General features: G+C 39.1%; 1 protein-coding gene across 1 annotated transcript in view; it reads right to left on the bottom strand.

Annotated features, from left to right (window-relative positions):
* Window positions 1-4,940: 4,940 nt before the first annotated feature.
* LOC150103986 (uncharacterized) overlaps window positions 4,941-21,891 on the bottom strand; it is a 28,604-nt gene continuing 11,653 nt past the window's right edge. Inside the window, exons 3-4 of the mRNA XM_090397233.1 lie at window positions 11,691-11,852; window positions 4,941-5,165 (exon numbers count right to left, since the gene is read on the bottom strand). Coding sequence (XP_090253359.1) covers window positions 5,032-5,165; window positions 11,691-11,852 — 296 coding nt within the window. The 3' untranslated portion in view covers window positions 4,941-5,031. The remainder of the gene's footprint in view (window positions 5,166-11,690; window positions 11,853-21,891) is intronic.

The raw sequence follows: 21,891 nt of genomic DNA, 5'->3' as shown, positions 1-21,891 counted from the left end.
GATGTAGAACAGATTTGAGTAAGGAATGATGGCGGATTCAGCTGCAGTCGCAAGTGGCGTATTGCCAAGTCCTCCACCATTTAAGAACTCTATTATAAGCAATATCATAAGGGACTTTGTGGCATGCAGTACTTGCGGCACGTATGCGTCTCAAGAACTGGATATGTGGCTTGTGAAAGAGAGCGGAGAGCGTATGTGCGCAAAATGCAAACAGTTGGAGGAAATAAGTGCATTAGAAATATCGATATTCGACCTTGTTGCTCCAGGAATGGGGAATGAATGTAGGAAGACAAGTAGTGTGATAGGAGAGAATGAAAAAAATATATATATGAATGAGAAAATAATAGTTGATAGTGTGGAAGGTGTGAGTGACTGTGAAAGTTTAGGAGATGGTTTTGTTTGGGAGAGTGAATTTAGATTAAGAGTGACTGACCTGCAGAGGGAGATAGATGAGCTGAAAGAGGTGGTGGAATGTCTTGTGAATGAGAGCAGAAGTATGAAAGATAAGATTAGGAGAATGGAAGATATAAATGCAAGGCAATTCAGAGTAGGGGAGAGAGAGAGAGAATTTTGGGAGTATGAGAGGTATGGGGTGCTAGAAGAGGAGAGAATGGAAACAGTAGAAGAGAGGGAATGAGAGAGGTATGGGAATGCTAGAAGACGAGAGGATGGAAACAGTAGGAGAGACGGAATGAGAGAGGAATATGGAAGTGCTAGAAGTGGAGAAAATGGAAACAGTAGGAGAGAGGGAATGAGTGAGTTGTGGGAATGCTAGAAGATGAGAGGATGGAAACAGTAGGAGAGACAGAATGAGAGAGGGATATGGAAGTGCTAGAAGAGGAGAGAATGGAAACAGTAGGAGAGAGAGGTATGGGAATGCTAGAAGAGAGAATAGCAGTAGAGGAGAGGGAATGAGAGAGACCTATGGGAATGAAAGAAGAGAGAATGGAAACAATAGGAGAGAGGGAATGGTAAGGGGTATAATGTATGGCGACTCAATGATCTGTGGTGTTCAAGATAGGATGCGTGAGGAGTGTTTGCCAGGAGGAACAATAGAAACAGTGGCTATGGCAATTAAGAGAGGTGAAAGGGTGGATGAGATGATTGTGATGGTAGGAACAAATGACTTGAGTGGTAATGTAAGTCGGGCAGCAAGAGATATGAGATTTTTGCTCGAGGCTGTACGGAAGAAGACAGAGAGAGGAAAAATAGTATGTGTGTTACCTAGGTATGATAATGATGAGCTGAGCAGAAGAGCGGTGATATTGAATGGCATAATAGCGAGAATATGTGACAGGAGAGGACTAGTATATGTGGATGCTTGGAGTGCGTTTGAGGAAAGAGAGGAATTGTATGTGAGAGACTGCTTACATTTGAATGAGGAAGGACGTAGGTATCTGGAGAGATTGCTGTTCTGAACGAGTCACTGTGTCCCAGGGAGGATGATAGCAGGGGTGGCCTCTTGTGGGAATGGATACTTGGGAGAAGAGAGACAATGTCAGGTAACACTGAGCCAAGTGGAGTCTAGAATGGATAATGCTGGGTATAGAAACAATGGCATTTATATGCTTTATACTAATGCCAGGAGTATCCAGAATAAGGGAGAGGAATTGGTGGCGCAGATAGCATCAGCCTGGCCAAAAATTATTAGGATCACTGAGACGTGGTTGACAGAAGGGGATATAATAACAGGAATAGAAGTTGCTGGGTATAGCATTTTTCGTCAGGATAGGAGGGGAAAGCGTGGTGGTGGGGTACTGCTTATGATAAGTGATGACCTATGTCCTCTAAGAATGGAGGCTTTGGAAGGAAGTGAGACAAATGATTTTGAGAGCGTATGGTGTGAGGTAGAGGTAGGCAAGACAGGATATTTAGTGGGGTGTTGCTACAGACCCAGGAGCACAGAGGATGGGGACCAGGAGATGTTTAGACAGCTAAGTTTGGCAAGTGCAAGAAGAATGATTGTTATGGGAGATTTTAACTACAGTAGTATAAATTGGAGAGAGGAAGATGCATGTAGCAATAGGGGAATGGAATTTATTGAATTCTTGAGGGACAAATGTCTTAGGCAACATGTAACAGAGGGAACAAGAGGTTCAAGAGTTTGGGATTTGGTTATAGCATCAGAACAGTTGATAATAATTGAGTTGACATCTCTCCCACCAGTTGGAGAGAGTGACCATATGGTTTTCACTTGGTAAATGAATAGACATGCAGGAGTATGAAAGAGACAGGAGCTTATGTGGAATTATAATGCAGGTGATTATAATAGTCTTAGACATGAACTTCGGGAAGTTTCATGGAGGGAGGAATTGGACGGCTGGGATATCATTAGTGCGTGGGAAATTGTGAAAAAATATTTGTTAGCAGCAATGGTAAGTTGTATACCACGAGTGAAGAAGAGGACACAATTTGGAGTAAAGTGGATGACAAACAATATTAAACAGGAATTGCATGCAAAAAAGAGGCTATGGAAGAGATATAAAGAGACAGGTGAAGAGAAGATGCATGAAGAATATAAGACACAGGCCAGAAGAGTGACTAGTGTGGTAAGGAAAGCGAAACTGCAATATGAGAGGAGATTGGCTCTAAGATCCAAAGAAAATCCTAGGGAATTTTTTAGCTATGTGGCCAGTAGGAGGAGAAATAACTGTGGAAGAATGATATTGTGAGATAAAAATGGGAATAGAGTGACTGATGCAGAGGATATAGTGGAATTGTTCAATGAACACTTTATTGGAGTATTTCATCCTAGAGGTGTCAGTTTTAATGCTAGAGGGATAGGGCTGGTTCGAGGTTTAGAGGTACAGGAGGAGAGTGTGTTTCAGATACTGAGTACTCTGGATGTCAGTAAAGCTTTGGGACTGGATGGTATTTCACCACGAGTTTTGAGAGAATGTGCTAGGGAACTGACAGTGCCTTTAACCTGGCTTTTCAATGAAAGTCTGGCTTCGGCAAAAGTGCCCAGGGAATGGAAGGAGGGTAAGATAGTGGCATTGCATAAGGGTGGTTTCAGACTAGAAGTGTCTAATTATAGGCAAGTCTGTGTGTGATCAGTAGTTGTTAAGATCTTGGAGAAAGTAGTGAGGGACCGCATACAGCATTGGGCAGATGAGGGTAATGTTATCTGTGAGAGTCAACATGGATTTGTGAAAGGGCGCTCTTGTTTTAGCAATATGCTAGCCTTTTATAATAAAGTTACAAGAACATTAGATGAGGGAAAGGCATATACTGCAATTTTCTTAGACTTAGCAAAGACATTTGACAGGGTGCCACATGATAAGATGATATTCAAGTTGCAGCACATGACTGTGGATGTCAGACTGGTCAACTGGATTCAGGATTGGCTGTCTGATAGGTATCAGAGAGTTGTGTATGGTGGAGCAATATCAAAGAGGCAGAAGGTTACAAGTGGGGGTTCCACAGGGCTCAGTACTAGGACCTATATTGTTTAACCTTTATATCAAATTTTATCATTGTCCATGGATTGCAAGGGGATATTTGGTTGTTTGCAGATAATGCGAAGCTGGGAAGGATTATTAGTAATAGTGCAGATGTGGTAGCCCTGCATGAGGATTTGAATAAGCTAAATAGATGGGAAAATGAATGGTGGGTATCCGTTTAATGCAGCAAAATGTAAGATCTTGAGGTTTTGGACACATCGATGGGATGCTGCATACTCTATGGGAGGAGTTAAACTGGAGGAAGTAAGAGAGACAAGAGATCTGGGTTTGATGATTGATAGAAACCTGATATTTAGGGGACATATTGCAAAGATAGTGAGGGTAATGCCCAGGATTGCTGCAATAATGAGAAGGACACTGACCTGCAGAGATAAAATGCTTATCATTCCGTTGTATAAGTCTCTGATCAGACCACACTTGGACTATTGTTCTCAGATTTAGTCCCCAGGATTTGAAGGGGATAAATTAACTGTGGAAAGGATACAAAGACGGATGACAAAGATGGTTTCAGAACTGTACAATGTTAGTTATGAGGATCGGCTGAGGGAATGTGGAGATTGCAGAGTTTGGTGGATAGAAGAAGGAGAGGTGATATGATTGAGACTTTTAAACTGTTGAGAGGTAGTTACAGGGTTGACACTGGGGAGTTCTTTCACTTGGTTGAACAGCGGGAAGGAGTGATGACAAGAGGCCATCCCTGGAAGTTACGAAAGGAAACTGTGAGCAAGAGGGTGAGGAGTGGTTTCTTTGCATGGAGGGTGGTTGAACCGTGGAATGCATTGCTTGATGGAGTGGTGAGAGCGAGAACAGTCAATGAGTTTAAGGAGTGGTATGACAGACTTTGTGTTCTTAGGGGGGGCCTCCCCTCGATGAGTCTTGATACACTTTATGTTCTTAAGAAGGTCCTCCCACGATGAGTCTTTAGACTCCATGGAGGCCTGAATAATAATAATGATGATGATGACAACAGTGGGGAAAAAAAAGTATGAGATTACCATAAAAGTTATCTAAGATGTGTTCTGCAAGAGTGTGACAACTAGATTTTTTGCTTGGAGTGTGGCAAATATGGAGAATAGGTTGCCAGTGGGGATCATGAGGTGTTTGTCACTCATGTTACTGTGATGTGATGGGGATTGTGTGAATAATGATTAGTGTGATCTCTCACAGTGAGTCTTCAAACTCCATGGAGATGAATGTATAGTAATAATAAATTGAATACTAATCAGTTATAAGTTTTATCTTAAATATCATGAACCACTACTTGCCAAATCTCCACTTATGGTATGACAGAAGAAATTCCTAGAAAGTATTACAAAATTCCCATTAAAATCAAAATAAACACTGTTATGATGAGTATCATGCTCTATTTTTAAGAAAGTTAAGCCACATTAAGCTAAATTTTACTGATGTAAAATAAGACTGATATTTACAATAAGTTATACTGATTGTAATAAGTTATACCAGTTGCTACAATAATTTAACTGTAATTAATTTATTTTCATAATTAAGAACATTCATTATTTACTAATATGATATCTTTAACATTGTTTATTGTTTTAATAACTTATCACTTGAGCCATTTGAAAGTGTAATCTAGGTGGCGTTCAGCTAGAAGAGGCTGGAATTGTGTCCAGAGTTCCTTCAAAGAATCAGCAGATTGAGGATGGATGCTGTAGTAAGTAACATGCAGATGTCTGAGCTCTATAAATTATGTACAGAAAAATATATCATTGTAACAAGTTCAAAAGAGTATATAATATATACATGAAGTAACTTACTAAGCATCTGAATAACGGATATCTGAATTATAGATGTCATCTGGCCATTTATAATAGTAAAGTTTCCCATGCAGAAGATATACTGGAATTATTTAGTGAATACTCATTATCATAAATTTCCTAATATGTGTCCTGTATAGGGTATACATAGCATATATTTCCAGGGGTATACATGGCATATATTTCCAGGGGTATACATGGCACTATGACAGTACTACATAATTAAGTTTTTTATGTATCTTCCACCTATGAAAAGTGGCAAACTTACAATACACCAGTACTGTGTATTGTAAGTTTAGTTGGCTAAGGATTTTTATCATTTATTATTATTTTTTATTTACATAGTCCAGAAACCCTGCTCTATAGACAAATATGGAACTTTTCAAGCCACTTCAAGTCTCCAATAAGTGGAACAGTAGTCTCACACTGAGCAGTGAAATCCATCTCTCACCTAAGGACAATCATAAACCTCCATGCCCAGTGGGATTCAAGTTGGTTGGAGAGTGGATGCATCAGTCACTTGACTTTTAGCCACTTGACTAACTTTCAGATAGACAAATTAGTCTATCACTTGTAAGCATTCCAATATTGTAAGATTGTATATTTCTATCTTCTAGCACACTTTAAGAAATTAGGATGGATAACAAAAGCTCTTATAAGATTAAAAGGATGGCAGAGGAATAGACACTCTGGCATACTGATTGCTAATCTTCAAATTAGAGAATCTACTTAAGAAGAACACTTTAACCCCATCAATCCATCTAAATCAGGGATCAGCAAACGTTTTAGATCATTGACCCCTTCATGGAAACCTTGATCTCTCATCGATCCCCAGCATGTTAAATAAATGAATAAATAAACAATGATAAATTTCTCAATTTAAAAATAATAATTTCTTCACCCTTTTACTTCATTACTCAATAAGAAATATTTAAAGAAATTTAAAGAAAATACTTAAAGAAATTTATAAAGAACATAAAAAATTTACTTACATTTTATGATTTACTTGGAATGGCTAATGAGAAGGATGTGTTTGATGAATAGTAGCCATTGCATCAATATTTGGTTGGATATTGGTGAGTTTTAGCCTAAAGTAACCATGTCCTTCCAGGTTCATTCTGTTCCTCTCCTTCGTTAAAAGTGAATTTGCATGGCTAAAACATGCTTCAACCATGTATGAACTTGGGAATGCAAGTAAAAAGGATTCAACTGTTGCACTAAGCTTGGAGTATTTATTATTAGTATTTACATTGCTCCAATAGTCACTGAGGTTTTTATTTTTAAACAAGGATTTAGCTTTGAGATCCACACAAACACACAGAGAGAGAGAGAGCTCATCTTGTAAGTCAGATTCAGTGTCTGCATTTTCTATTTCCAAATGAAACGGTGTAACAATCCAGTCAGGTAAGTGCATTATCTCCAATTCCTCGAAAAGTACTTTAAAGTCTTCCTTTAATTTTTCTAGGTGACTTATGTATATTTCCAGGTCACAGTCTGAAATTTTTCCCTCTTCTTCATCTTTCAGTTGCCATAAGTTTGAAAAATGGCTGTAATCTTTACATGCCAATGAGATTTAAATAGGCCTATTTTAGCTTGTAAACTTATTAGAATTGTTCAGGCTTGAATAATTGTAACATCTTTACCTTGCATATGTTTCTGTATTTCGTTAAATTTTGAATATAGGTTTGCTAATTGAAAAGATGATTTTTACACCTTTTTTAACTTGTGAGTTTTTCTCGTAAATTTTTTCGTCTAGTCTGGTTAAAAGATCCGAATAATATTCCCCGGTTATTGTTTTACCATTTTCAATATAATTAATAAACAAAATGCCTTTAGCATCCCAAAACACCGATGCCATGACCTTTCCTGCTGATGGAACTGACTTTGTCTTCTTTGGTGCTGAACAACCAGCTTCTGTCCACTGTTTTGACCTCTGTTTGGATTATGGTGTGTAATGGTGAATCCAAGTCTCATCCATTGTAATAAATCGACACACAAAACCAGTTTTATTCTTGTTAAAGCACTCCAGGTACTGTTCAGAGATTTTCATGCAAGTGTGTTTTTGATCTGCTGTGAGCAAGCTCAGCACCCATCTTGCGCAAAGCTTTTTCATTTGCAATTCTTCATACAAAATATATCCTACACGTTCTTTTGAAATGCCTATAATCCCAGCAATTTCATGCACTTTGACTCATCGGTCATCCAATACCATATCGTGCACTTGATCAATGATTTCTGGTGGTGTTACACTTTTTAGACGTCCTTCACGTGGATCATCTTCAAGGCTGCTACGTTTAAACTCGACAGCCCATTTCTTAATTGTCAAAAATGAAGGAGAAGAGTGCCCATAAACTTTTATGAACTTGGGATGAATTTCTTTTGGAATTTCTTCTTTTACAAAAAATTTTATAGCTGCACGATACTCAATTTTGTCCATTTCAAGGGATACAGACAACACTTTTGCTTAAGACAACTGTATAAAACAAACTACTTCATAGAATGACTTGCAATTTCACATGGATGCTTATGACAGATATACCAACTTAAAAAAAAAAAAAAGATAAATCTTGCCGATAGTGTTGCCATCTATGATCGAGGCTGAGAACTTTTCAGACCACCCTTGTATTTGGAAATTTGAAGTTCAGAGGACACATTGCAGAGATAGTGAAGACATCTGTGGAATAGTTTGAGTGGAATATATGTGTGGAATGAGTTTGAGGGACAAAGTGAGCTGTATGGGAGAGCGATGGACTGCATTTGAGTGGTTATGGTGTGAGTCGCTTGGAGAGACTGCTGCTGGAAGGTAGAGAGAATGAATCAGATCAAATGGGGAGTGATGTGGAAGAGCAGGAGAGATTGAAGAGGTGGATATGAATGGAGAAGTGAGTGGTATGAGTATAGAAAATGAGAGAATGGGTGTGCAAGAGGAGCAGGGAAACGGGGAGGCTCAGGGTGGACAGGGGGTACACAGTGTGAGAAAGGTGGATGCTCCAAGAGGAGGTGAGAGCATGTGTAGGCAGGAAAGTAATGGGATGACCAGGGATCAAGAGGAAACAGCTGGAATTGAAAAGGGTTCTAAAATGAAGAAGCAGAAAGGGAAATGGCCCCAGTCGAGCATGGAGAGATCACATCAAGTGAATGGTATCAGTGGAACTAGCTTAGATCCAGAAATGAGCTGTTGTGTTTGTATACAAATGCTAGAAGTATAAGAAACAAGGCAGATGAAATGGTTGCATTAATTGCATCTGTTCACCCAAAGATTGTCGGAATAAGTGAGACATGGTTGGAAGAGGATGACATCCTGACAGGAATAGAGATGGAAGGGTATGATGTGTTTCGTGAGGATAGAAGGGGTAAAAAGGGAGGGGGAGGGAGTGCTATTGATGATAGAGAAAGAGTTATGTCCATACAAAGTAGAGATGCAAGATGGAAATAGTGCCAGTGTTTTGAGGCAGTATGGTGTGAGATAGAGGTGAATGGAATCGAATACTTGGTGGGATGTTGTTATAGACCAGATAATGTGGATGGTGGTGATAGTGAAATGTATAGTCAAATTAGCCAAGCAAATAAGAAAAGTGTGATTATTATGGGTGATTTTAATTATGGTAATATAGGCTGGAATGATGAGATAGCAACCGTAAATAAAGAAAATGAGTTTCTTGAGTTTTCAATTGATAACTACCTCAGACAGTATGTAACAGAGGGCACACAAGGATTAAGAGTCTTGGATTTGGTCATCTCATCAGAGGATGTAATTATAAATGAGGTGTCAAATCATCCGCCAATTGGTGAGAGTGACCATGAGGTGATTACCTGGGTGGTTGCCAGCAGTGCGAGGACCCCTGTGAGAAAAGGGTATATGTGGAACTACAAGGGGGGGGGGATTATGAAGAGCTGAGGAAACAGTTTGCAGGTGTAGCTTGGAATGAGGAGTTAGCTGGAAAAGAGATCAATGCAGCTTGGGGAATTTTCAAAAACTATCTAGTAGATGCAATGTCTAAATGTATTCCAAGGGTGAGAAGGTTAAATAAGGTAGGTGTGAGATGGATGAATAAAGAGATTAAGCATGCGATACAGAAAAAAAGGGCATTGTGGAGACAGCATAAGAGAAGTGGAAATAACCAATTTCATGAGGTCTACAAAGACCAGACAAGGAGAGTGACTTGGTTGGTGAGAGTAGCTAAAGAGAGGTATGAACAGCAGTTAGCTAATGAAACCAAAAAAAATCCTAGGGAGTTCTTTCAATATGTAGCCAGTAAAAGAAAGAATGATTATGTAAGGATGACATTGATTGGAGAAATTGGTATAAATACAGCTGTTGCAGAATGTGTGGTGGAGATACTTAATGAGCAGTTCATAAAGATCTTTCAATCTTGTGAATGTGACTTCATGGAGAGATTGAGAGCAGTTGATGATGGGGAGGAGAGACTGACTGTAAGTAAGCAAGAGTTGTGTTGGGGAGTTGAGTAAACTAGATGTAAATAAGGCTGTTGGACTTGATAATATATCACTGCGTATTCTGAAGGAATGTGCCAGGAAGTTGACACATGCCTTGACATATTTTTTTAATATGAGTCTTGCACTTGGTCAAGTTCCTAAGGAGTGGAAGGAGGGCAAGATTGTGCAACTTCATAAAGGAGGTGATCAAACTATAGGCCTATCTGTGTGTCAGGTGTTGTGGTTAAGTTGTTGGAGAAGCTTGTGAGAACTAGGATCCAGAGTTGGGTTGACAACAATGGTATTATCTTTGATGGACAGCATGGATTTGCTAAAGGGAGGTCATGTTTTAGTAATCTACTTACTTATTACAATAAAGTGACTGCTTCCTTGGACAGAGGAGAAGGATACACAGTAATATACTTGGATTTCACAAAGGCTTTTGATAGAGTACCTCATGATAAGTTGACAGTCAAACTAGAGCAGATGGAGTTGGATATTAGATTAGTGCATGGCACTGGAGACTGGCTATCTGATAGGTATCAACAAGTTGTGTATAGGGGGTGCGATATCCAGAAAAAGGAAAGTCACTGGTGGAGTGCCTCATGGGTCTGTTTTAGGGCCATTACTATTTAACTTGTATATTAATGATATTGGCAAAGATTTGGATGAAGATATTCAGTTGTTTGCAGATGATGCAAAGTTGAGATGAACCATAAAGAATAGTGAAGATGTTGTGGCCTTACAAGAAGACTTGAATAAATTGAGTGATTGGGCAAGCAAATGAGGATGTGAGTTCAACGTTGCAAAATGTAAGGTTTTAAAATTTGGAAAACAAAGATGGGGTGCAAAATTTATGCTTGGTGAGAATATATTGTTGGAGGTAGAGAAAATAAGAGATCTGGGAGTGATAGTGGATAAGGATCTAAAATTTAGGGGACACATCGCCAAAATTGTGAAGACAACACAAAGGCTTCTGGGAATGATGCAGAGGACACTGACGTGTAGAAGTAGGGAGATTCTTTTTCCATTGTATAAGGCTTTGATTAGGCCACACATGGACTATTGTGCCCAGATTTGGTCACCGGGTTTTCAGAAGGATGAAGAGATGTTGGAAAGGGTTCAAAGGCAACTGACTGAGGTAATTTCTGACCTCTGGAATGTCGAGTATGAGGAAAGATTGAGAAGATGTAATTTGCAGAGTCTGGTGGACAGGAGGAAGAGGGGAGATATGATAGAGACCTACAAGTTGGAAGGGGTTGTTACAGGATCAATGGTGGAGAAGTTCTACAGAAAATAGTGGGAGATCAGGGGAGAACCAGAGGTCATCCCTGGAAACTGTATGAAGAGGGTGTGAGTAGGGGAGTGAGAGGCAGGTTTTTTTCATGTAGAGTTGTGAATGATTGGAATGCCTTGACTGAGAGTGTGGTGTCTGCAAGGAGTTTGAGTGTGTTTATGACATGGTATGATGAGATGTGTGTGTGAGATAAAAGGACCTCCCAGATGAGTCTTTGACTCCATGAGGTCTTGGGGTAATAATAATAATAATAGTAATCTCAGAGAATGGTTGCAATATTGAGGAGAACATTGACCATGAGAGATAAAAAGTGTGGTGGTCCCATTGTTTACGTCTTTGATCAGACCACATCTAGATCTCTGTTCTCAGATCTGGTTTCCAGGATTTGAAAGGGATGACATAACTTAGAAACGGTGCAGTGATGGATAACAAAAATTATATCAGGACGAGTAGTGTACTCTAGGGATCAGTTTTTGGACCATTGTTATTCGATCTATACCTAAGCTTTTCACTTATGTGAAAAAAGTTCAAAGCTGTGACTTATGCATATAGCAAAATTAAACTAATTCATGGGTGGAAAATTTAAATGATTTCTCTTGTTCAGATTCAGTGTTCAGATATGTTTTATGTAATTCATACAGTATAATCTTGTATATAAAATGAACCATCATAATAACAATAATATGAACTGTTATTTGCAATAACTGAACTCACTTGTTTCATTCTCTAGGCCTGCATGACAGATCACACTGACTAAAGCTACAGGTAAATCCCCCTCAATATTCATCTCTACCAACTTATGGCATCCTGTTACAAGTGCTTTTATTGCGTCTTCTAACTGTGGAACTCTCTGTTGAATCTTCAGGTTTAGTTTCACTGAAAATTTAATATATATCACTTCAAAACAGAGTACTTCAATATCCATTATAATAATATTCCAGTTCAGAGATGAGGAACCATTAGCACTATACTAATTTAAATTTAAGTCAGAATAGAGTGTATGCTCCTTTTACATTGTAATTGAATTATGTATTTTTCTTTTTTTATATTATAAAGTATATAAATTGCAAAGCATAATATGAAGTATTCAAATCTCTTCTGAATGCATTCTATTAAAATAATTTTCACTGCTTACACATGTAACACAATGATAGAATTTTTAGAACTATTTCTTTGAGTATAAAACCACAAACAAAGATGTCAAGAAACTGTTTTTATTTCAACTAGTTTCATGAAATACTTTGTTTCACTTCATCAGGAGATAACATGAATAAACTAAAAACTAGAAAGCAAGAAATACCAGTTAACATTTCTAGTGAAAAATAGTTTAAAATGTTTAAACAATGAAAAGAATGCATTTGCTATTATGCTGGCTGATGGTTTGTGGGTTGCCATAACATACTACTGGTAGATGCAGGTTTGCCATGATGGATTAAGGAAGACCAGACATAATGTAAAATCATCCATTGTTCTTTGTTACAAAGAACAGTGCTTCATGATTTCAGGTTGCTTCATGATTTCAGCTTGATTTTTGAATGCTCTTGAGTAAAAATAGTAATCACTGTGAAGCATTTCAGTTTTTATTATTATTATTATTATTATTCAGGCCTCCATGGAATCAAAAGACTCATCGTGGGAGGTCCTTTCTAAGAAACATAAGTCTATCAAGACTCATCGAGGGAGGTCCCTCCTAGGAAACATAAAGTCTGTCATACCACTCCTTAAATGCATTGAGCGTTCTCGCTCTCGCCACTCCATCAGGCAATGTATTCCATGGTTCAACCACTCGCCATGCAAAGAAACCACTCCTCACCCTCTTTCTCACAGTTTCCTTTCATTACTTCCAGGGATTGCCCCTTGTCATGACTCCTTCCTGCTGTTCAATCAAGCGAACAGCAGGAAGTTTAAAAGTCTCAATCATATCACCCCTCCTTCTTCTATCCACCAAACTCTGCAGTCCACACTCCCTCAGCCGATCCTCATAACTAACATTGTACAGTCCCGACACCATCTTTGTTATCCTCCTTTGTACCCTTTCCACAGTTAATTTATCCCCTTCAAATCCTGGGGACCAGATCTGAGAACAATAGTCTAAGTGTGGTATGATCAGAGTCTTATACAACGGAATGATAAGCATTTTATCTCTGTAGGTCAGTGTCCTTCTCATTATTGCAGCAATCCTGGGCATTACCTTCACTACCTTTGCAATATGTCCCCTAAATTTCAGGTTTCTATCAATCATCAAACCCAGATCTCTTGTCTCTCCTACTTCCTCCAGTTTAACTCCTCCCATAGAGTATGCAGCATCCCATCGATGTGTCCCAAACCTCAGGATCTTACAGTTTGCTGCATTAAACGGATACCCACCATTCATTTTCCCATCTATCTAGCTTATTCAAATCCTCTTGCAGGGCTACCACATCTGCACTATTACTAATAATCCTTCCCAGCTTCGCATTATCTGCAAACAACCAAATATCCCCTTGCAATCCACGGACAATGATAAAATTTGATATAAAGGTTAAACAATATAGGTCCTAGTACTGAGCCCTGTGGAACCCCCACTTGTAACCTTCTGCCTCTTTGATATTGCTCCACCATACACAACTCTCTGATACCTATCGGACAGCCAATCCTGAATCCAGTTGACCAATCTGACATCCAGAACCAATGTGCTGCAACTTAAATATCATCTTATCATGTGGCACCTTGTCAAATGCCTTTGCTAAGTCTAGAAAAATGGCAGTATATGCCTTTCCCTCATCTAATGTTCTTGTAACTTTATCATAAAAGGCAAGCATATTGCTAAAACAAGAGCACCCCTTCACAAAAATCCATGTTGACTCTCACTGTTAACATTACCCTCATCTGCCCAATGCTGTATATGGTCCCTCACTACTTTCTCCAAGATCTTACTAACTACTGATGACACACAAACTGGCCTATAATTAGACACTTCCAGTCTGCTACCTTCCTTATGCAATGGCACTATCTTACCTTCCTTCCATTCCATGGGTACCTTTCCTGCAGCCAGACTTTCATTGAAAAGCCAGGTCAAGGGCATTGTCAGTTCCTTAGCACATTCTCTCAAAACTCATGGTGAAATACCATCATGTCCCACAGCTTTACTAACATCCAGAGTACTCAGTATGTGGAACACACTGTTTGTTGCCATTCTACTTGATATTTTGTTTCTGTTTAAACATTATTATAAAAATATATTTCACTAGAAATATACTGCCTGCCTTGATTTGTGTTTTCTTTCATTCTCAACATCCTCAAAGTGTTCCAATCACCAAAGTGTTCCTATAGTGATCTCACCAGATCACTATAGACCACAATTGCAACTAATCTTGTAGACACCTGTTTTTTTTTGTTTTTTTTTCCAGTGGCAGATGTGGAAATTCAGAATGTGTTAGGTGTTCAGAGATTTAGTTGAGTGGGTAGAAGGTAACTTTTAAGTTTTGTATAGAATTTTATTTGAAAACTCCAGTATATTTCATCTAATATTGTCAGGGAGAGAGACTGTTAACCACATTCAAAACATGAATCATAATAATGAGTCATAAATCTTGCATGTATTAGTTCATGTTTTGATCACAGCTGAAGTATGTGATATTACGATATTAGAGTCAGAAGAAAAAAATATATAGAAAGTTACATAGATAAAAAAATAATTTAAAATAATTATTAATTAATAAAAACTTATGAATAATTATTATTATTTTGATAACCTCCATGGAGTCAACTCAACAGACTCATCATGGAAGGCCCACTTAACCAGCAACATGTCTATCATAATGAGCTTTGATGTTATTTACACCACCCTACATTGTGTGCCAGAGCATTGTGATGTAAATCACAATGCACTCTGGCAATGCATTCCACTCACTAACATCTCTCGACTTAAAAAATTTACTCCTCACATCCTTCTTCACCACATCTTTATACAACTTCCAGGGATGGCCTCTCATTCTTCACATCTTAATATCTACTCTTTTTCCTCTGTATTAATTTAATAGAATCCCTTAACTAACTTGATGGTCACCTCTTTTCCTCTTGTCACCAACTTCTGTAATCCATACTCTCTCAAATGCTCTTCATAACCAACTCTAATTGTTGGATCCTCTCTAGTGTTTTCACATCACAATGAAAACTAGGTGACCAAATAAGTGCAAGGCATTGCATTTTGGTGTGCGAAAATATAAGGCTATGTGTACTAAATTGATGGTGTCATATTGCAGGAAATGGATGAGATTTGGAGTAATTATTATTATTATTATTCAGGCCTCCATGGAGTCAAAAGACTCATCGTGAGAGGTCCTTCCTAAGAACATAAAGTCTGTCAAGACTCATCGAGGGGAGGTCCCCCCTAAGAAACACAAAGTCTATCATACCACTCCTTAAACTCATTGACCACTCTTGCTCCCACCACTCCATTCCATCAGGCAATGCATTCCACGGTTCAACCACCCTCCACACAAAGAAACCACTCCTTACCCTCTTGCTCACAGTTTCCTTTCGTAACTTCCAGGGATGGCCTCTTGTCATCACTCCTTCCCGCTGTTCAACCAAGCGAAATAACTCCCCAGTGTCAACCCTGTAACCACCTCTCCACAGTTTAAAAGTCTCAATCATATCACCTCTCCTTCTTCTATCCACCAAACTCTGCAGTCCACATTCTCTCAGCCGATCCTCACAACTATGCTTGTACACTCCTGAAACCAACTTTGTCATCAGTCTTTGTATCCTTTCCACAGTTAATTTATCCCTTCAAATCCTGGGGACCAAATCTGAGAACAATAGTCCAAGTGTGGTCTGATCAGAGACAATGGAATGATAACCCTCTTATCTCTGCAGGTCAGTGTCCTTCTCATAATTGCAGCAATCCTCTGTGTTACCTTCACCACCTTTGCAATATGTCCCCTAAACTTCAGGTTTCTATCAATCATCAACCCCAGATCTCTTGTCTCCCATACTTCCTCCAGTATAACTCCTCCCATAGAGTATGCAGCATCCCATCGATGTTTCCCAAAACTCAAGATCTTACATTTTGCTGCATTAAACGGATACCCACATTCATTTGCCCATCTATCTAGCTTATTTAAATCCTTTTGCAGGGCTACCACATCTGCACTATTACTAATAATCCTTCCCAGCTTTGCATCATCTGCAAACAACTGAATATCCCCTTGCAATCCACTGGCAATGTCATTGATATAAAGGTTAAACAATATAGGTCCTAGTACTGAGCCCTGTGGGACCCCACTTGTAACCCTCTGCCTCCTTGAAGCTGCTCCACCATACACAACTCTCTGATACCTATCAGACAGCCAATCCTGAATCCAGTTGACCAATCTGACATCCAGAACCAATGTGCTGCAACTTAAATATCAGCTTATCATGTGGCACCCTGTCAAATGCCTTCGCTAAGTCTAAGAAAATTGCAGTATATGCCTTTCCCTCATCTAATGTTCTTGTAACTTTATTATAAAAGGCTAGCATATTGCTAAAACAAGAACACCCTTTCACAATCCATGTTGACTCTCACAGATAACATTACCCTCATCTGCCCAATGCTGTATACGGTCCCTCACTACTTTCTCCAAGATCTTAACAACTACTGATGACACACAGACTTGCCTATAATTAGACACTTCTAGTCTGAAACCACCCTTATGCAATGCCACTATCATACCCTCCTTCCATTCCCTGGGCACTTTTGCCGAAGCCAGACTTTCATTGAAAAGCCAGGTTAAAGGCACTGTCAGTTCCCTAGCACATTCTCTCAAAACTCGTGGTGAAATACCATCCAGTCCCACAGCTTTACTGACATCCAGAGTACTCAGTATCTGAAACACACTCTCCTCCTGTACCTCTAAACCTCGAACCAGCCCTATCCTTCTAGCATTAAAACTGACTCCTCTAGGATGAAATACTCCAATAAAGTGTTCATTGAACAATTCCACTATGTCCTCTGCATCAGTCACTCTATTCCCATTTTTTCTTCCACAGTCATTTCTCCTACTACTAGCCACATAGCTAAAAAATTCCTGAGGAATTTCTTTGGATCTTAGGGCCAATCTCTTCTCATATTTCAGTTTCGCTTTCCTTACCACACTAGTCACTTTTCTGGCCTGTGTCTTATATTCTTCATGCATCTTCTCTTCACCTGTCTCTTTATATCTCTTCCATAACCTCTTTTTTGCATGCAATTCCTGTTTAATATTGTTTGTCATCCACTTTACTCCAAATTGTGTCCTCTTCTTCACTCGTGGTATACAACTTACCATTGCTGCTAACAAATATTTTTTCACAATTTCCCACACACTAATGATATCCAGGCCTTCCAATTCCTCCCTCCATTAAACTTCCCGAAGTTCATGTCTAAGACTATTATAATCACCTGCATTATAATTCCACATAAGTTCCCGTCTCTTTGATACTCCTCCATGTCTATTCATTTACCAAGTCAAAAGCATATGGTCACTCTCTTCAACTGGTGGGAGAGATGTCAACTCAGTTATTATTAACTCTTCTGATACTATAATCAAATCCAAAACTCTTGAACCTCTTGTTCCCTCTGTTATATGTTGCCTAAGACATTTGTCCCTCAAGAATTCTATAAATTCCATTCCCCTATTGCTACATGCATCTTCCTCTCTCCAATTTATACTACTGTAGTTAAAATCTCCCATAACAATCATTCTTCTTGCACTTGCCAAACTTAGCTGTCTAAACATCTCCTGGTCCCCATCCTCTGTGCTCCTCGGTCTGTAGCAACACTCCACTAAATATCCTGTCTTGCCTACCTCTACCTCACACCATACGCTCTCAAAATCATTTGTCTCACTTCCTTCCAAAGCCTCCACTCTTAGAGGACATAGGTCATCACTTATCATAAGCAGTACCCCACCACCACGCTTTCCCCTCCTATCCTGATGAAAAATGCTATACCCAGCAACTTCTATTCCTGTTGTTATATCCCCTTCTGTCAACCACGTCTCAGTGGTCGCAATAATTTTTGGGCAGGCTGATGCTATCTGCGCCACCAATTCCTCTCCCTTATTCCGGATACTCCTGGCATTAGTATAAAGCATATAAATGCCATTGTTTCTATACCCAGCATTATTCCTTCTAGACTCCACTGGGCTCAGTGTTACCTGACATCGTCTCCCTTCTCCCAAGTATCCATTCCCACAAGAGTGATAATGGTTGACAGTAGACTGAAGTTTACAATGTGAAGAACTAAGACAAAAATGTAGAAAGTATTTTACCTTGTGTATAATAAATGTTAAAGATACCAAGCTATTTTTAAACCTAGTTTTACTCCATTTCCCAAGTAAGCAAACAGACAAATAAGTCAAGTTTGTGCCTGCATGTAATGCAAGTCTAGCTGACCCTGCAGGTAGTGCAAGACCAAGGTAACTCATGGTAAAAGTAGAATAAGCTCTGATCACTAATCTTAATATTTACCCATAATGCAAAGCACATCTCCTGGAGGCGATGTATGATGCTTTGTATTAAAGGCAAGGGGCCAATTCCCAGACCGGTTTCGACCTTTATTGAGGTCTCATCAGTGGGAGCTAGACTAGAAATATCAAGATTTTAGTAATACAGAGCTTATAGGTATTTTACCAGAACAAGTTACCATAAGGTGTTTTAACCTTATTCAATAAAAATCTCAGGAGGAGATATAAATGTAGAAAGTATTTTACCTTGGGTATAATAAATGTTAAAGATACCAAGCTATTTTTAAACCTGGTTTTACTCCATTTCCCAAGTAAGCAAACAGACAAATAAGTCAAGTTTGCCTGCATGTAAGTGATCAGAGCTTATTCTACTTTTACCATGAGTTACCTTGGTCTTGCACTACTTGCAGGGTCAGCTAGACTTGCATTACATGCAGGCGCAAACTTGACTTATTTGTCTGTTTGCTTACTTGGGAAATGGAGTAAAACCAGGTTTAAAAATAGCTTTGTATCTTTGACATTTATTATACGCAAGGTAAAATACTTTCTACATTTATATCTCCTCCTGAGATTTTTATTGAATAAGGTTAAAACACCTTATGGTAACTTGTTCTGGTAAAATACTTATAAGCTCTGTATTACTAAAATCTTGATATTTCTAGCCTGGCTCCCACTGATGAGACCTCAATACCAGAACCCGAGAGCGAGCTCCTATTCCAGTCCTGTCACAACGAAGGTTCCATTGCTTTGGATTCCAGTTGTCATTTACAAGATCCCGAGAGAGAGCTCCTATATCCTTTGGTAAGAACCCTTATAGTTTTTCTTTTGGTGGTTTTTCTTGCGGCCTCGTGTCAAACAGTACAGGCCTGTTTTAAGGTCTTCCCTTTTCGGGGACTCAACTTTCTTTTTCCGTGGGAAAAGTATTCGCCTTTAAACAAGGTCGAAATTCTTACCAAGAGTTCGTACTCTCGGGATCAAAATTGACCCAAACATAGAGAAAGCGACGTTTGTGAGAGCTCTTCTCAACGTTGCGAAAGCAGAAAGCATTTACGGGCTTACCCCATACGGGGGGGGGGGAACGATTCCAAATAGTAACGAAGAACATAGAGACAAGAGAAATGCTCCTTAAAGGCGTAGAATGTGAAGGGAAAAAATTCCTACCCTTTCTAGTCGAGAGTATTTTAAAATCCATAAAAATTGACAGGTTTCCTCTAGAATGTCTAGAGAAAGGGGAGGAAATCATTAAAACCATTTTCTCCAAATGGGGGACTGTCCAAAACGTAACAATCGGACAAGACGTGGATATCTCAGAGTGGAAATCAGGGGAAGTGAGCATTTCAATCGAGATGAAAACAGAGGTCCCCAACTTGATTTTTTTATGCTCAGCAAGAGTAATAGTCATTTATCCAGGCTTAAGAAAACAATGTTTTCGGTGCACCGCCTTGGCCCACCTTAGCGCTCACTGCCCGAAAAACAACACATTCCGCAACTGCTTATTGACAGAACACACTGAATCAATGTGAGTCACTGTGCCGTAAATATGGGAACACATCCCATAAAATGGACGTTTGTCCTAACAGGATCCTTGCAGAAAGAACAGGAGGCGCCATAACACATGCAGCAGTAGCCATTCCAGTAATCAGTCCTAAGCTCACTACACAGGTCTCTCGAGCTACCGGCCAAACGGTAAACGAACCACAAACAACTGAATCGGAAGAATTTCCAGCCCTACAACCCCCAGCTAACACGATGACTATGTTAGGAAACCAGGCAATAAGCGGGAACAACGCAGGAGGAAAAACTAGGAAGAAAAAGAAACGGAACGCTAAGAAATCTCACACCATTGAAATGGAAAGCAACAATAACAGCACAGAAACAGAGGAAATGGAAATCAATACCAGTTCAACAAAATGACCCATCACACCAGAAAAAGAAGGAGAAATGAAACAAAATAAACAAGACATTGAAAGCCAAATAGAAGCCTCAAGTTCGGAGGAAGATGAGGAAGGAAATGAGATAATAATGCGAAACAACACAGAAAATGAGGAAGAAACCTCATCAGAAGAGGACCCCATTACAAAACCGGTAGAAGGAGAAAAAACCCCATACGAAAATTCAAATATAACAAGACGAATCCTACTCGATCTTAGGGACAAACCCGAGATAAGGAACAAAGTCCACACAGCTATACAGGAAAAAGGAGATGCTTGTTTGCAATGTAAAGGCGAGCTAGATAGTCTTAGTATATGGATGAAATGGGATGACTTCCATTACCACCGAACAAAATGGAATGAAAGCTTGAAGAGAATATGGAAACTAAATGATGAAGAGTCAGTACACATACTCACAGTGATGGAAAACGTGGTAAAAGACTTTGAGATAGCGATTAAAAATTGGAGGGAAAATATGACTTTAAAAAAAAAAAAAAAAAAAAAGCCCCTTCTTCTAAGTTTTTTTCTTTTGGTTTTGTTTCTGTGTATTCACACTTAGTCCACATAGGAGGGGGCAGATCTGAGAGCCCAAGCGGCGAAGGCCTACAGCGAGGCGGTGCAGCTCCTTGTGGGCTGCATCACTCGGGCCGGGCTCTTCCCCCAACTCTTGGTTGATAAAGTCCACCTCAATACGGATCCCGCTATCACAGTTTTTTTAATTTTTTTTTTTTTTTTTCAGTTGTAAGGCATAGTTTAAGAATAATCTAAGTTCTAAATTTTAACAAACATTTTTCTTTTTTTTTTAGGGGTTACGAGATGACATCTCCAGAAACCTGGATTAATGTAATCTAAAGTTATGTTTTTTCGGGTAAAATGAAATGTAAATTTTAAGTTTTTTTTTTTTGAACAGGTGTAAGGAGATTATGTTTTACAGACCTTTTAGCCACACCCTCTGGGTTATACAGCTAAATAGGTTGACTGAGGCCTCTTTTTACCTCCTACTATCCTACTCTACCTTTCTTTAACTTCCCCTATTACTACCTGCTGACCCTCAGCAATCTTTATGCTCCAAAGGCCGATGATGAAAGACATGAACTCCCATTCTACCTCAATAAAGGTCGAAACCGGTCTGGGAATTGGCCCCTTGCCTTTAATACAAAGCATCATACATCGCCTCCAGGAGATGTGCTTTGCATTATGGGTAAATATTAAGATTAGTGATCAGAGCTTATTCTACTTTTACCATGAGTTACCTTGGTCTTGCACTACCTGCAGGGTCAGCTAGACTTGCATTACATGCAGGCACAAACTTGACTTATTTGTCTGTTTGCTTACTTGGGAAATGGAGTAAAACCAGGTTTAAAAATAGCTTGGTATCTTTAACATTTAAGACAAAAATGATACTGATGGCTTTTGGAGAGTGTATGGTGCAAAGTAAAGACAGACAAAAGAATATTTAGTTGAATGTTGTTATAGTCCAGAGAACATAGAGAGTAATGAGTGGGAAAGTTT

This window comes from Typopeltis vanoorti, chromosome 8, assembly GCF_054136105.1.
Source record: "Typopeltis vanoorti isolate ZY-2024b chromosome 8, IOZ_Tvanoo_1.0, whole genome shotgun sequence".
In the NCBI taxonomy this organism is placed as follows: domain Eukaryota; kingdom Metazoa; phylum Arthropoda; class Arachnida; order Uropygi; family Thelyphonidae; genus Typopeltis; species Typopeltis vanoorti.
Note: the sequence above shows the minus strand (reverse complement) of the source record. Positions and strands in the feature narration are given on the sequence as shown.